The 15195-nt window shown below is 41.0% G+C and overlaps 1 protein-coding gene across 1 annotated transcript in view; it reads right to left on the bottom strand.

Moving 5' to 3' along the window:
• The window catches only part of wwp2 (WW domain containing E3 ubiquitin protein ligase 2), a gene marked incomplete at its 5' end in the record, with an annotated part of 49864 nt that overhangs the window by 34499 nt on the left and 170 nt on the right, over nt 1-15195 (bottom strand). Inside the window, 4 exons of the mRNA XM_031868096.1 lie at nt 119-293; nt 10116-10205; nt 11937-12174; nt 12430-12569. Of these exons, the coding sequence (XP_031723956.1) occupies nt 119-293; nt 10116-10205; nt 11937-12174; nt 12430-12569 (643 nt within the window). The remainder of the gene's footprint in view (nt 1-118; nt 294-10115; nt 10206-11936; nt 12175-12429; nt 12570-15195) is intronic.

The raw sequence follows: 15195 nt of genomic DNA, 5'->3' as shown, positions 1-15195 counted from the left end.
CCTGGGGGACAAACATTTCAAATGAAAGCACTAAATTTTTGTTACCATTGCCTAAGCAATGTGCCACATCTCCTGAGTACTAACATAATGTATGTTAGCCAGTGGAAGCCCCAAGTACCTGGTAGAGGAAGCGCTGGCTGAACTGGTGCATGGCGCCCTGCAGCTGGTTGCGCTGGCTCTGCCACTGCTGGTAGTTGCGCACGGACTCCGCCGTGGGCCTCTGCCATGTGGTGGTTCTGGTGTTGTGGTCCACGTAGTAGAACCTGCCCCGCTGGTCCACTCGCTTCTCCCAGCTATAGAACGGAGGGGGGGGGGGGGAGACAGAGAAAGGGCTGTGGCTTTCAACATCATCTGTATTTAGCACGTCAAGAGTGGGTGGTTGTATCAAAATGTAGGCTGCTGATAGTAACAGCACTGATTTAAAGAGAGAAGGAAAGAAAACAGTGAGAAGAGGGGAAAGAGTGGGAGGGAGGAAGAGGAAAGAAAAAGGGAGGGATAAAAGAGTGGACATGGAGAAGGAAAACAAGAGGAGGACAGATAACACTGCTAAGATGGTTAAAGCAAACTATCCTTTACTGAGGTTCGAAGAATAAAACTGATAAACACATTTTTACACCAAATGTGGCTTTAAATGTCAATTTTTTTACTTTCTGAGGACCTGCCTTTAAAACACAAATTCCCAAACTTGCACATGATCAATGGTAAACTTGTTCTACAGCTCCAGAAAATCAATTTAGCAGCGAAAAAATAATGCTGGTGGATAATCACAGGGCTTTTTTATTTATTTATAGTGTTATCACTAGTTTGGCCAAGCCTCAGGCAACAGCCACACGTTTTTGCTACGGTCACACCTAGCGCCCACAACATTTCACTGTTTTAGAACCCCTAAAACAGAGACTTATGAAAATGCAGCTTGTGCCGTTTTAGTCTGGAAAGGCAGGAAACGAAGACCGTTGAAAACTAGGATGCTCCATTATTGGGTCTTCCACGATTCGTGACACCGGTGGAAGAAAACAAACGACACCAGCCTCGACTCAGCGGTTAATTCAACACGAATTACAGGAACTGCTGACCTTGCTGTCTATGCTAGGATCTGTTGTGCAGTTCAATTCTACTAGCGCCTATATGCGCAGGAGGGAAGCTATTATTTGAGCGCTTAGGGACAACTCTCGTGTCCGGTGGCTTTATCAGCCCGGGTCATGTGATATGCGTTCTCAGGCCTGGTAGTGTGGGCGGAGATTGTTTCTGAAAAGGCGCTAAAACGCTCATCTGGACGGAGACCGTTTTTGTTTTATGACGCAACCTCAAAGGTCATCAAACTGTGTATTCGCGTTAAAGACAATGCCAGCCCTCAAGTACATGAGGGGAAATAATGGCCAGCGGCGTTACTCAGACGTCTATGTATACCTTGTTCTTCCCCTTAGATGGGGGGTCTGGACATGGACTAGAGATATGGACGGTCCACAGAAACACAGACAAACGAACACAGCGCCACACACACAGACCAGTTCCCTGGGCTCGGCAGGACTGACTGCTGCTCTCCTTGCTATTCCCACATCTCTGACTTCAGCGCTACAGAATTTGGAAGAGAAAACAGCATCAAATTCCGTATGCTAACAAAAACACGCCATGCAGATACCAACGGGCTTGGAAAGTTAAAACTCCATGACGTTTTTTAGACCTTCCATAACTAGCTGAAGGACTGTATCACTGTGAGATTCTTCCTTTTGTTCAGGGTTTTTCTAAAGTGGTCTTATAGTCCACTGCAGTCAGGATTTTTTTTAAACAGCAAATGCAATGAATGTGTGAGACATGCTGTAAAATAGAGTTTACTCGACACCTCAACAGTGAACTTTACTAAGTCAAGAAATCGACATTCTAAATTCCCTGACTTTAGCTGCTTGGAACACAGCTAACAAAACTCTATGATAACACTATGATATTTCATTACTGGTGGGAATCTAAACAACACACAGTGCCAAGTGTGTAAATACACATACAATGAAGGCTCAATATCATATCAGTAACGTGATATGAGACAAGATATCGTCTTGGATTTTGGATAATATAATTATAATATATAGCAATAGAGTTGTCTTCTGGTTTTATAGGCTAAATTACAGTAAAGTGATGTAATTTCCTGAACTCACCAGACTGATCTAGCTGTACTATTATTTGCCATTACCCACTCAGTCATTAAATCCATATTACTGATTCTTATTTATCAAAAATCTCATTGTATAAATATTCTGTAAAAGCGAGGTGGCAACCTCCGGTTCTTGGAAGTGAGGCCAATGCTAAAGGGCCTTAAAGCTGCATTCTCTCTACTGTCCACCAGGGGCGACTCCTCTGGTTGTATTGAAGTCTATGAGAAAATGACTAATTCTCTCTTGATTTATTACCTCAGTAAACATTGTAAACATGAGTTTATGGTCTCAATCTCTAGTTTCAAGTCTTCTTCAATACAGCATGATGTTCATTTAGTAAATGATGGTCCATTTAATAGACCATAAAGCAGGGTATGCTTTAGGGCGGGGCTACCTTGTGATTGACAGGTCACTAGCAAGACCTTGTCCAATTTGAGAGTTGTCATGTTTTTTCATGTCACAACTTGTTTGTAGTTCATGAAAGTAAATTTCAAACCTTTTGGTTGCCTTATTCAGAGCTCTACTGTACTTAGCTCCACCCTCTCGTTTCATTTATGGTCAGAGGTCGCATTAACTGAATATTATTGACAATGTCGGAAAAATCTGAAGGCACAGCAGTGTTTTCAAAACTGTTTCACTGGGGACAACCTGATTCACAATAGGCCTCATCTATTAATTGTAAGAAGAGCTAATTTGTGCATCAATGAACGATTAATTATCTTGAATAGGTGACCAGCCATTTAGAAAAGATATACGACTTTGTTTTTGAAAATATATACACATGTTAAATACTTTATTATCGAGAGCAAATAAATACATTTTGGCAGAGTTAGCAGACTATCTAGTTCCTTTAACTTCCTCTCATCAGTTCAACAAACAGAATGTACACTAGCCTTTTCATATCGGAGTCAATTATCAGAACAATACGGACATTCATACTCCCTTGTGTGGCTGGAAGGTGTTATTGCAGCAAAAAATGTTAAATAAAAGACCATCGAAGAAATTCCTCAAATTTCTTTGGCAACCCTAATTAGAGTTCTTTGGGAATGACTCTTATGAGTATCTGTGGCAGCAGGACGATGTAAGTGGGATTGTGTTAAATAAACTATGGAGAAGGAACAGCCAGTGCAACCGTGTGGCTCATCGATGTGTTTTTAATACTTTGCTAGTAGAATCAATTCATTGTTTGTCTAATCATGTGATTCGTTGTTATTACGAAAAACATAGAATATCTACAGACTTATCTTTAAATCACCCCCACTTTTGTTTGATTTCTGTCTCCAAATCAATTTCAAGAAGTGAAATCTTGAAGATTAGACTTTGAGTGGCATCAGGAGCCAACATGTATACAAGGCTTTGCACCGATATTAGTCAAATTAAATGAACTAACTCCAAAATCTCTAAAAACATCTCTTAATACATGCAAAACAAACAAAGTATTCTAGCACCACTAATGTTTATATTACTCAATGTGGTACTTGAGGTATTCATCTCACAAAAGACACTAAAAACAATATCTAGCAGCTCTTTAACTGGCCATGACAAAACTGTATGACCCAGAATTTTTAAGTTTGATCAACGCTGTGATAAGCCATAGTCTGTGTGCTTGAGAATTGGATGTGTATCTTTGTACTTTTAATGGTTTTCTAGGGTCTAGAAGTCCTCTACGCTGAGGCCTTTTCAACACAGCGCCGACAGCGTCTCTTAAGATCTTGCTGGAGGACCCTTCAACAGCGGGGATGATTGCAGACACGGGGATAGTCTCTCTGACCACTGTGCCTCCGAGCTTCCTTTAAAAAGGGCAAGAAAAATACTGTTCCCTCTCTGATATTAGGACTAGCTAGTTATTTACTGGAGCCAGAGAAAATCCCAGAGTCTGAGAGTCTCTACTTAGTTCTGCTATCTGACTTTGAACTCTTCGTACCAGTCGCATCATTAACTCTCTACTCCGTGTTTTTCTTGGAGCTAGAAGTGTACGGTCCCCTCACCACGAGCTGTCCGGATTAAGATTTTACGGTGCATCCTTTATGTTGTTTTGGACTCAGTATTTATCACCATGTTGGCTGACAGCAATCCCTACGAGCTCCTTTCTTTTATCTTCATCCCATTTCCTACTGGGATGGAGTTTGACACGTGTTGACTGAATGAAACTCCCATTTACAAGATTTTTAAGTCAAGTTGTACCTTGGCATAGGGTAGCTCTAAAAAAATGAAAGCTGTAAATGTAAGGACGAAGCCAGGGCCCACATCTTGTCTGGAGCAGCTCATGCTGATCAATTAGTGGTGAGACAAATGACTGATGCAGAAATATGTAAGAAAAAAAAAAAACAGTATGGAGACGGACACATCAAGACTGGAGACTTCAACTTCACTCCATTACTTAAAACAATAAATGACGACGTCCTCCGCTGGATGAACCTACCATTATCACTCATGGGCAGAATAGCTACAGTTAAAATGACAATACTTCCTAAAATAAATTACCTATTCACAATGATACCTTCTCAACCCACTCACTCCTGGTTCAAATCACTTGACTCAATCATTACTCAATTCTACTGGAAAAATAAAACACCAAGAATTAAACTGGCCACACTACAAAAACCAAAAACACAAGGAGGACTTGAAGCTCCACATTTTTTTCACTGCTCTCTAGCAAATAAACTTCAATACATTCTTAAATGGATCCACCCCAACCAATCAGACAACACATGGTTAGATATAGAACAGACAGTTTGTAAGGACATTCAGATGTCTGACCTACCATTTTTAAGCCAATCTATCAAATGCCATCCTTGGTTCAATATACTAACAATAGCAGAAACTCTGACAGCCTGGTGGAAATTCCACAAAATCACTAACATCACTTTTGCACCTTCAAATTTTTTCTCCCATATGGAACAATCCTGATTTTCTAAGTCACAAGACACCTCTTAATCTCCACACATGGTCCGCTAAAGGCATCACTCATCTGAAACACATCTTCAATAATAACACCATGGTTTCATTCCCTCACACTCTGACAAAACATCATCCATACCATCAAGAAAATGGGAATCAGACCTGTCCATCACTCCCGATGCTGATTTCTGGAACCAAATCTGCAACATCTACTTCATGACTAAAAATGCCAATTTACAACTAATACAGTATAAAATACTTAACAGAATTCATTACACTGGGCAAAAAATGTTTAAAATGGGATTCACGTCAGATATCTGTCCACATTGCACTCAAAACAGCCCGGATAGCTATGTTCACGCCACCTGGCACTGCACACCAGTTAATCACTTTTGGAAAAAAATAATTGAGTCACTGTCAGTCTTCCTGGGCTGCCTCGTCCCATTATCCCCTTCACTGTGCCTACTAGGAGACATCTGAACAATACATCTGAGTAAAACAAATCGCAAATTACTCCTCGTGGCCCTAACTATCGCCAAGAAAACTATCCTCATGAACTGGAAATCAAGGAATAACACACATCTCACACACTGGAGAAACTTAATGATAGAGTATATTTCAATGGAAAATCTAACCTCGTCCATCATATACAATACAACAGAAAACCACTCCACCTGGTCATCCCTCACTATGTTTCTGCAAACGTAACACCACCCATCCTATTAATATTAAAATTTGTACAGTATATAGTGTATATATATTTTGTGTATTTATTACTATTGTTGATTTTTGTTTTGTTGTTTTTCTTGCCTGACAATCAATTGAAACCCACGTACATGCATACATGAACATCCATATGCACACATACTTACCTGTTTTTTTTGGTTTGTTTTTTTATTATTATTATTTTTTTCCTTCCATCTCAAAAGGCTCAAGGACATTCTCACACACACACGCGCGCGCACACATACACACACACACACACACACACACACACACTGACTATATGATGTTTGCTAGCTTTTATCTCACTGATCTTGTCATCCTCTTGTTGTTATGTCTATGTATTGTCTAATATTGTCTCTTGTCTTTCAATAATAATAAAAAAAAATTTTTTTTTTTAAAAAGGGACTGGAGACTGAAACTTTAGAAGGAAAAATGGTATCGGAATATCAGACGGGCAGTGTTTTTTCAGATAAAATGCTCACATCAACCCTCGTAGGAAACTCTTTGTGCTGCTTGTTTCTTGCCGTCTGCTGGCATATCCCCAGACATGCACTATACACAGAAAATAAACAAAAATTGCGATTGCTAAACATCTCAGTGTTAGTATCAAACACTAAAAAATGATCGTGGCACAATCAAGGCCTTTACACACCAGGGGTGTTGTTTTTTTTGCGTGCGTTTAATTTGCCTGTCAATCTATTTTTCCAACTGTTAGCGACTTAAATTTTCTTCCAGAACAAGGTCAATTTTTCTGAGCTTTCACACTGCGAATAAAAGGTACCCATTTGTGAAACAACGACAAAGGTCCCAAGACGGCAAACTTTATCACTCCATTCAACCTTGACAAAGGCAGCGCAGACCAGATCCACTTCTTCCGTTCTTACCTTTCACAATAAACGCCCTAGACATACAATTTTCGCAGGCGAGTATTTCTCATTTTCTTGAGACGTATTTGTCACGCAGTGGCGGGCCGTCAGGGCCTGCAAGGCCTTCTCTGCTGGCCTAAACAGAATCACAAAGCTATATGTATTTAAAAAAAAAAAAAAAGAAAAAAATTATAATTTAATAATTTTTCTTAAATACATTACATGTATTATAATTTATAAAAATATTTTTCCCATCATCTTATTTTCTCATTGCACAGCTACTGTCTTCCTCAATTGCTCTGCTTCCAGTGCAGCTTGTTTTAAGTAGAGCTTTTATCCAATCAGATTTCACCTCTGTGTCTCTAGGTAATAAGACAGGCCCGAGACCTGCAGAGTCTCACCTGCAGCCAGTGCAGATTAAAGTAAATGGGGACGATATTGTTGATTGTCATAGTGTTCAACCAATCAGATCTTTAGTTTGACATGTTGGGCGTATTCTTTGACTATCAGAGCCTGCGCGCCGGCCTATAATGACGTCAGCATTACATGCCGCCAGTGTCCGTGTGTAGCTTTCCCGCGAGGTACAGAGTGTGCTGTGATTGGTCAGTGGGCGAGCACGTGACTATCATGAAACGAAACTTATCAGCCAGCAGAGGCTGATGGGTAGTGAATCACATCACGTGATGCAGCTCAGTCAATCAAAATGCATTCTGACTGAGTGAGATGCACCATGATAGAGGAACCTGAGCCAAGGAAAGACATTGCAGAGCAGTACGATCAATGCTCAAGTTGTGAAAGTAAAATCCTATGTTAATCTCTTTGGGTCACGGCTTGTCATAAAGGAATGACTGTGGATCCCACAGCCAGACCAGCTGAGAACATTATATTTTCCTGAATTTAGGCTTTTGCATTTTCTAAATGCTCTAGCATTATTCAGACGACTCGTAGCGAACGGTTTAATACGAAGATGTACATAGTTACAGCCTTAAAAATGAATAACAGCTGTTGCGCCACAATGTGGTTATAAGGTGGTATTTCAGCTGCAGGACAGCAGTGAAGGCCCAGGCATAAAATGCACGGCCCGCCACTGTTGCCACATCCCTGATGTGTAAAGGCCTTAATGCAGCCCCATCAACACAACACTCTGCCAACACTAGAAAGCCACCAGCAACCAGACAGGATAGAAGACTGTGCAGTCCTGATAGACAAAGTACTGCTTTGATAAGGTGTACATAAGAAGGAGCTTACTGCTACATTTAAGATGGGTGCAGCTGTAGCCATTTAACACTGAGTTTTCTCTCTAACCCTGTAATTCAAAAAAAATAGTTGAGTCAAAATGTAACTATTTGATGTTATAAAATGCAATATCTATTATAAACACAAAATGTTGCTTTGCGGTCTAGTTTCTATTGTTTAACTGTGTCGAAATAACACTGTAAAAAAAAATTATCATGCGACGTTGACAAGTACAGCTTTAAGGGAACGCAGCATCCGTTTTCATTTAAGAGGCCCTACTGCTGCTAGACTAAATAAAGCGTGTAGGGACGTCCTGCAGCTCACCAGAGTTGTTGAGCTTGTGAGGCGTCACTAGTTACAAACTCTACAGCGTATTTGATAAAGAGCAGCGGGACTCATAAGCTCTCCTCGGCCCGGCTTTGGATGGCTTTCATTATTTCAGCTTCCAAACCTCGATTGCCTAACACCCCCCCCCACCCCCAGCCTCTAAACAGTTCCTGGTGTGTACATCTGGAGCACTACCGTGGCATTAGATTGCTAATTGATCCTCTGAAGGGCCACAGGCCCACAGTGTTGGATGGAAGTATATGTGGCTCTGTAAGAAAGGACTTTTGTTCTCCGGGCACTAGTTCCTTGTGTGGAAAAACTGAGATGGGGGGGGTGAGGTGAGGGGGAGAAAACTGTGTTCTCACTATGAACGATTAGCACACAACATCAAACCGGATGATTGAGGGCCAGTTACGATGTACAATGAGGCCGCACACTCTCAATAGAGTTCTGTAGGAATGAGTCCTAAAACCAGGAAATGAGTCAGCATTTTTGCACTTCTGGTTCCCTCGTCTCAAAGTCGGTGTTTTTTTGAATAGATTTTGATTAAATGCCTGAAATAAAGTCTGTGTTTAACACAAGCTGAAGAGGTTTTAAACTTTTGTTCTACAATATAACATACATCAGCAAACATCCCTCTGGTGAATTTAGAAGCTTCTACGTGTCTTAAAAAAGTGTCTAAATGAGACGACTAAAGGTCTTCACTAGAACTCTAGTCCTCCTTTAGCTTAGTGGTGGTGACATGAGGTCATCGTGACGTAGTTCCTTTATAGCCTAACATTAGCTTTATTACTTCTGCTGATTGTATTCACGCTTCAAAAAGTGGTGTTCATTTGTGAAGATTATCTTGCTGAACAAAACGTGTAAGAACCATAAACGTTTGTTTGCCACAGAGCTTATTTACTGCAATAATCCAGAATCCAATGAAAGAATCTCGTTGGCTTCTTGTGGAGGGAACCAGTGTGATGCTGACTTCCCTGTTGGCCTACAAAAATATGTCATCCCTGCAGACTTCTACACATTCTTCAAATAAACATGAAGGCTTGTTCTGGCAGCTGACAAAGCTGAACATGAACCTTTCTCTGGACACTTCTGTCTGATGATGTTATCACCTAAAGGGCCCATTACATACGCGTTTAAAATGTTTGAATTTGGAGGCAAATCAAATTAATTTCATGACAATCGCAGCAATCTGGGTTTTTTCAACTTTGATGAACTTTGACACTTATTAGCTTTGTTAGGACCATCCACTTATATTTAAACTCCTCTGAGCATAAAGTCAAAAAGAGAAATGTCTGCAGACGATCGTGAGACCATAAGAGGTTTGTGGTACAAAAACGCATTTTAAAAATAACTGTGTAAACTATCTGCGTTGAGTTGTTGCTGTGTTGCCAGATCAGTACAGTTTGTAGCCCAAAATAAATGAATCCAAAAATATGAGTGAGTGGACACAACGGATTTTCTATTATTGTATTATAATGTTTGAACAATATTTTCAAAACCCCTGCCAAATGTTGACAAAAGCAGCCCAGACTTCATCTACCAGTCCAACGATTATCTTCCCAGCACAACTTCATCAGAAATAGCCCAGCTGGGCAGAAATCAGCCCAATCTGGCAGCACCGTCGGCGAGTAATCCCATAATCGCCGAGAACGTAGAGCCGCATGTTTCACATGTGAATGAATCAGACCCTATATTCTCGCGTCTGTGTTTCCCTGATGAACAACGGGTCTCATTATGTCAAAAGGAAATATACTTCTCTTAGAGGGCTTTAAAATACAAATCAACAAAATATGATATGGGATTACTAAAGCCTAATGTGGACCCGATGTATTGGTAAGCCTCACCTTGTCTGACCCAAACAATCAATGCATCGACACAGAACAGACGTATAAAAGTGTAGCTGGCATACCCTGGAGGCAGCGGTCTCTCCCAGGTTGTTGTTTTGGTGTTGTGGTCCACGTAGTACACCCTGCCGTGAGGCAACACCCTCTGCTCCCAGCTACGCGGAGAGAAGGAGACAATTCACACATAAATACTAGAAGCACCTGTAATTGACGTACTAACAGATAAAATACACAGCGTAGATTATTTAGAGAGCAAAGGGAGTTCAGAGTGGAACAGTGACAGGGTTCACTAACATACTTGTTTAATGCTGTTAATACCCTTACACTTATTTTACAAATGTATCCATCTACGCAACCATTTATTCATGCATTTTGCTTTACTAACAAACACTTGTATTGTATTTCATGTCAATAAAGCTTGTTTGATCTGAACTGAGAGAGACAGAGACACAGAGAGAGACAGAGAGAGGAGACAACAAATCAGTGGATTAATTTAAATCTACAGCTGTTAATAGCTACATTGCTCCCAGTAACAAATCTGCAAAATAGATATTCTTTTAAATACTTTACTTTTTTTAAATTGTGTCGTTTGCTGTTGATTTCCAATGCATATCTTGAAAATCAATTAAATTTGATCACTAAAAATATATATATAGATGTTCATAAAAAATGCGACAGTTTTTTCACTTTTCAGTGAAAGGTTTATATAGCATTGACCAAATAGCAGGATTCTATTGACCCAGAGCAGTGTCTGTCAGTCTGTCTGAGGTAAACTGCTGTAAAACCTAAAGCAAGGAGATGCTCCGAGTGAATTTGAGTTCCTTGAGTTCGCTCTGGTAAACAGGTACGCAGCGTATATATGTCTAGACTCTAGGGCTTTTACTGTGAAAGGTAATAACGGAGAGAGTGGATCCGGTCAGCGCTGCCTTGAGATAAAGTTAGTTGTCTTGGTTTGGACTCGGAGCCTCTTGTTGTTCTACACTATATTGGATATTCTGAATATGTCCGTCACGCAATACGTGATTGGTTGATGCCTTTATGCGCTTCTTTCGACCTTGACAAAGGCAGCACAAACCAGATCCACACCTTCTGTTCTTACCTTTCAAAATAAAAGTTCAGACATATACAGAACAGTGAGTAACAGAGGGACCTCAAATTCAATCTTTTATTTAGGAAACGCAACAAAATAAAACAACAGTTTACCTCAGACAGGGTCAATAGGAACCTGCTAGTTGGTCCTCTGCCTGCACAAATCTACATACATCTACACTTTTACATTACATTACACTTACATCTCACTTGCTTATAGTCCTGTTATCTGTTCGTTTGTGTACTTTATTTTATATTTCACTATATTTTACTTTATTTTATATTTTACTGTCAATTTTAATATGTTTTTACTTTACACTGTGTTGATTGTTGTTGATTGTTAAATGTTATGCGCCACCCGTCATGTCAAATTCCTTATATGTTCAACATACCATGGCAATAAACGGTTCTGATTCTGGCACCTTTTATTGTGAAAATGTTGCAACTGTCGCAAATTTGCATCGCAGCCGGTATGAAGAGTTTTGATGCGAAATATTCGCAGTCGAGTATTTCGCAGTTGTCATATTGTAAATATTATCAAAATGGAGATGAACACTATTTAATATCCTAATTAATGATCACTGATTTGTTCTGACTTTCAAAGTTAAATATGATGCTGGCATTTTTGGGGGAAAATGCACCATTAAAAAATGCATGAAGAAGCAATATGTGAAGTAATTAAGCTGCTAACAGCAACATATGAAGTAGGCTCCATTCTGTATGTAAACTTTAGGCATGAGTGGATTCTCATATTTCAATGGTCTGAATGTGAGACGCTCTGATGCCCTGATTCTCACCCCGCCGGGAGCGAGTCTGTGGGTGGCTCTGTGGCGCTGTTGCCGGCCTGCTCGGTGCCGGCGTTTGGGCCGGGCTCCACTGGCTCGGCAGGACCCAGGGCGTCCTGACCCGGGGAGGGGCTGCTGCTGCTGCTGCTGGCGGCCGGGGAACAGCCCGACGGGGACGACGGAGAGAGCGTGTTTCTAGCCACACCCCCCCGACCGCCCTCCAGCCCATTAGACGTCAGCTCAACTTTGTCTGAGGGAAGACACAAAGGGGACTACAATTTAATAAAATTACTCATTGTTACAGTCCTAACAAAAGTAGTAAAATACTGGACTCTTTAGTGTCCCTTTATAGATAAACTACATTCATAAATTACTACCAGCATTTACTATCCATTTAACATCAAAAGTCAGGCTCTAGATGTCGTACATTTATATATAAATCACAATAGTTAAGTCAACACACAGAGTGTGAGACTACAACAAGTCAATCAGACCCCTCCCATACCTGCACTGCTTCCGGGGCTGACGTGACTCTTGGAGGAGCGGCAGCAACCGGACAAGCCCGACCCGGGGATCTGCTCCCCATTCAGCTCCCCATTAGTCAGGGAGCCCCCCTGCGAACCCCCCACTGAGTGCCTGTTACTCCTTAGAAGAAAGAGAAACAGAGAGAGAAAGAAGGGGAAGGAGATGGTAAGGAAAGAAGGGAGGTGGGATGAGACATTAGAACTTACTGTTTAGCGATTAGACCCATAGTTGTTCCTGACTCAGAGGAACAGACCTGGCACGAGTTCGAGCGTGTACACGGACAAAACCATAGGTGTTAGTGTCGGCTGCTTTCATTCTCTGAGCGACCTCATATTTTCCCAACACTAAATATAACTTAGCTTTTTCCTGACGAAGAATGCTGTGGCCGCGCTCAAACAGCAAACCGGATTAAGTGCTGCGACGTGTTTATTTGCCACAACCAGGAGAAGCAGCACTACTGTGTTTCTTAAGGAACTGAAGAAGTTCTTGTCAACTTTTAACAGAGGAGCAATAGAAAGCATGCTGACTGGAAACATTACAAACTAGCATGGGATGTGTACGGCACAGGACAGGAGGGCTCTACAGCGGGGGATTAAAACCAGAACATCACTCGTACCATCTACTGAGCATCAGTGATATTGATGAGAAGAGGAGCCTGAGAAGAGCTAAAGGATATTAAAGACTAAACCCAGCCAGACACAACCTGTTCACCCTGCTGCCTTCTGGAGAGAGATACAGAAGTATCAGCTGCCGAACCACCAGACTTCAGAACAGCTTCTTTCCTCTGGCTGTGAGACTCCACAACTCATCCTCCACAATCCATAGAGAATAGTTTTGAGTGTGTGTTTTTGTGCTTTTGTTGTGTAGCAAAATGGGACTGCAACCCTGTTGTACTGTGACATTGTAAGCTCCTCGTCACAGGATGACAACAGAAATGGCCTCTACTCTTCTCCTGGATGGAGATGTGGACTGCGTCTCCGTGACAGCGGCGGTCGGGGCTCTTGGCTGAACTGCGTTTAAAGCCCCCCTGCAATGTTTATAGGGAAATACCATCTGACCTCCGCTGCAAAGCTTTGAAATAAATGCAGTCCGCTCCACTATTTATTGTCCCATGACTTTTCTAGCCGGTGAGAGCAGCGTCTCAAACCACATTCAGGGGGGAAATAACATGCTGGCACTCTGTGTAAGTGCTTCGGTCGATCATACTGGCACAGGCTTCCTGCACTCGATCCTTTTCTCTCTTTCAGTTATTTTGATTCTAATTATGCCTCGGGGTTAACATTTTTCACATAAGTACGTTTCAAACTGTGTTTTCGGGGGAAAAAGTGTTGGATTATTATAATTATACTACAACATCTGCAGAAATTTGAGCAGTGTTGTGAACCGTTTCAGTTCCATGTCACCCCCAGCAGACCTCAACACTAAATCTAACCTTATATTTTGAGTCTTTAAGAAACTATGCAAATAATATTGAAAATGTGACATACAAGAATGAAAGATTGAACTTGTCCAAGTCCCGGTGGTTTGACAAAAAAAACCTCAAAAGGCGTTCCTGAGGTATCGCATTCACGAGAATGCACCGAACGGAAACGAAAACATGATGCCGTGGTTGCAGCACGGAGGCATGAAAACCTCAAGAGCCTACTGCAGAACAACTCGACAAACAAAAACCTAACATCACATTAAAAAACGTGTGCAGTTTACTGACACATCTTTGCAGGGTTGGTCCAAAAAAAAAAAAAAAGGCCTGGTAATCAACAGCCAGAGAAACACACATGTAAGCTTACAGCTATTCAATGAGCGCTTTTACATGTGTTGCCAATGGTTCCAAAACCATGAAGAAGTGGTGGGGAGTTTTTCATCACACATCCCCACAAATGAACTCCTTTATCTCGAATTTTCTCAATAAAAAAAAAAAAAAGAAACTCCTTTCCTTTTTTAGAGATCGCAAAGTGCTGCTCTGATAAATTAGCGCAAAGCAAATATTCAACATGACAGCTCAACCAATCATTGTCACTCTCTGAGCTGAACCACACAGATCCTGATTGAATCTAGTCAATTTATTATATATATTTAATACATCATGGGGATGACGGTTGCTCCATTAAAAACATGTTCTGTGTAATATAGTGCCTTTGCTATATATTTTTATAGACTACTATTCAAGACAATTTACAAGTGATTCCAATCAAGATTTGGAGACATTTTCATAAAAGCCATGCTGAATGCCTTTGCGCATCCGTGTATGTTTCGTTCAAAATTGTCGCATATTTAAGAATACGACCTCACGTTGTGACAATCACGTTAATATTCTGAGAGCGAAACTTTCTTCCGTCTAAGTTTAAGTTTTCGGATCAAGTTTGATTTTCTTTCGATAGGTGTTTGACCACTCAGAGCCACCGTATTGAGACGTCGTCGTCCAACATGGCATCTGATAAGCTGATTCACTCTCTCAGCCAATTGATAAGTTGTTATGAGTTCATCTTGTCCTTGTTCAGATGTCCTTTCACTGAATAAAATAATATCTTCACCCAGATTAATGTAGTTAATATGAGGGTATAAAAATATAAAATATATTTTGACATCAGACACTTTTCAGTCATTGGTTGGTCTCTCCACTCTCATATCACATCCAACATCTGTTTGGTCCTCGCAGCATCAAGGGGACCGAATCTCAATTTCAAAGTGTGCTTAGAGACTGTGTGTGTGTGTGTGTGTGTGTGTGTGTGTGTGTGTGTGTGTGTGT

This window comes from Anarrhichthys ocellatus, unplaced genomic scaffold (genome assembly GCF_004355925.1).
Source record: "Anarrhichthys ocellatus isolate YVR2014 unplaced genomic scaffold, GSC_Weel_1.0 scaffold41, whole genome shotgun sequence".
Classification (NCBI taxonomy): domain Eukaryota; kingdom Metazoa; phylum Chordata; class Actinopteri; order Perciformes; family Anarhichadidae; genus Anarrhichthys; species Anarrhichthys ocellatus.
This window is presented reverse-complemented; position numbering and strand designations above follow the sequence as displayed.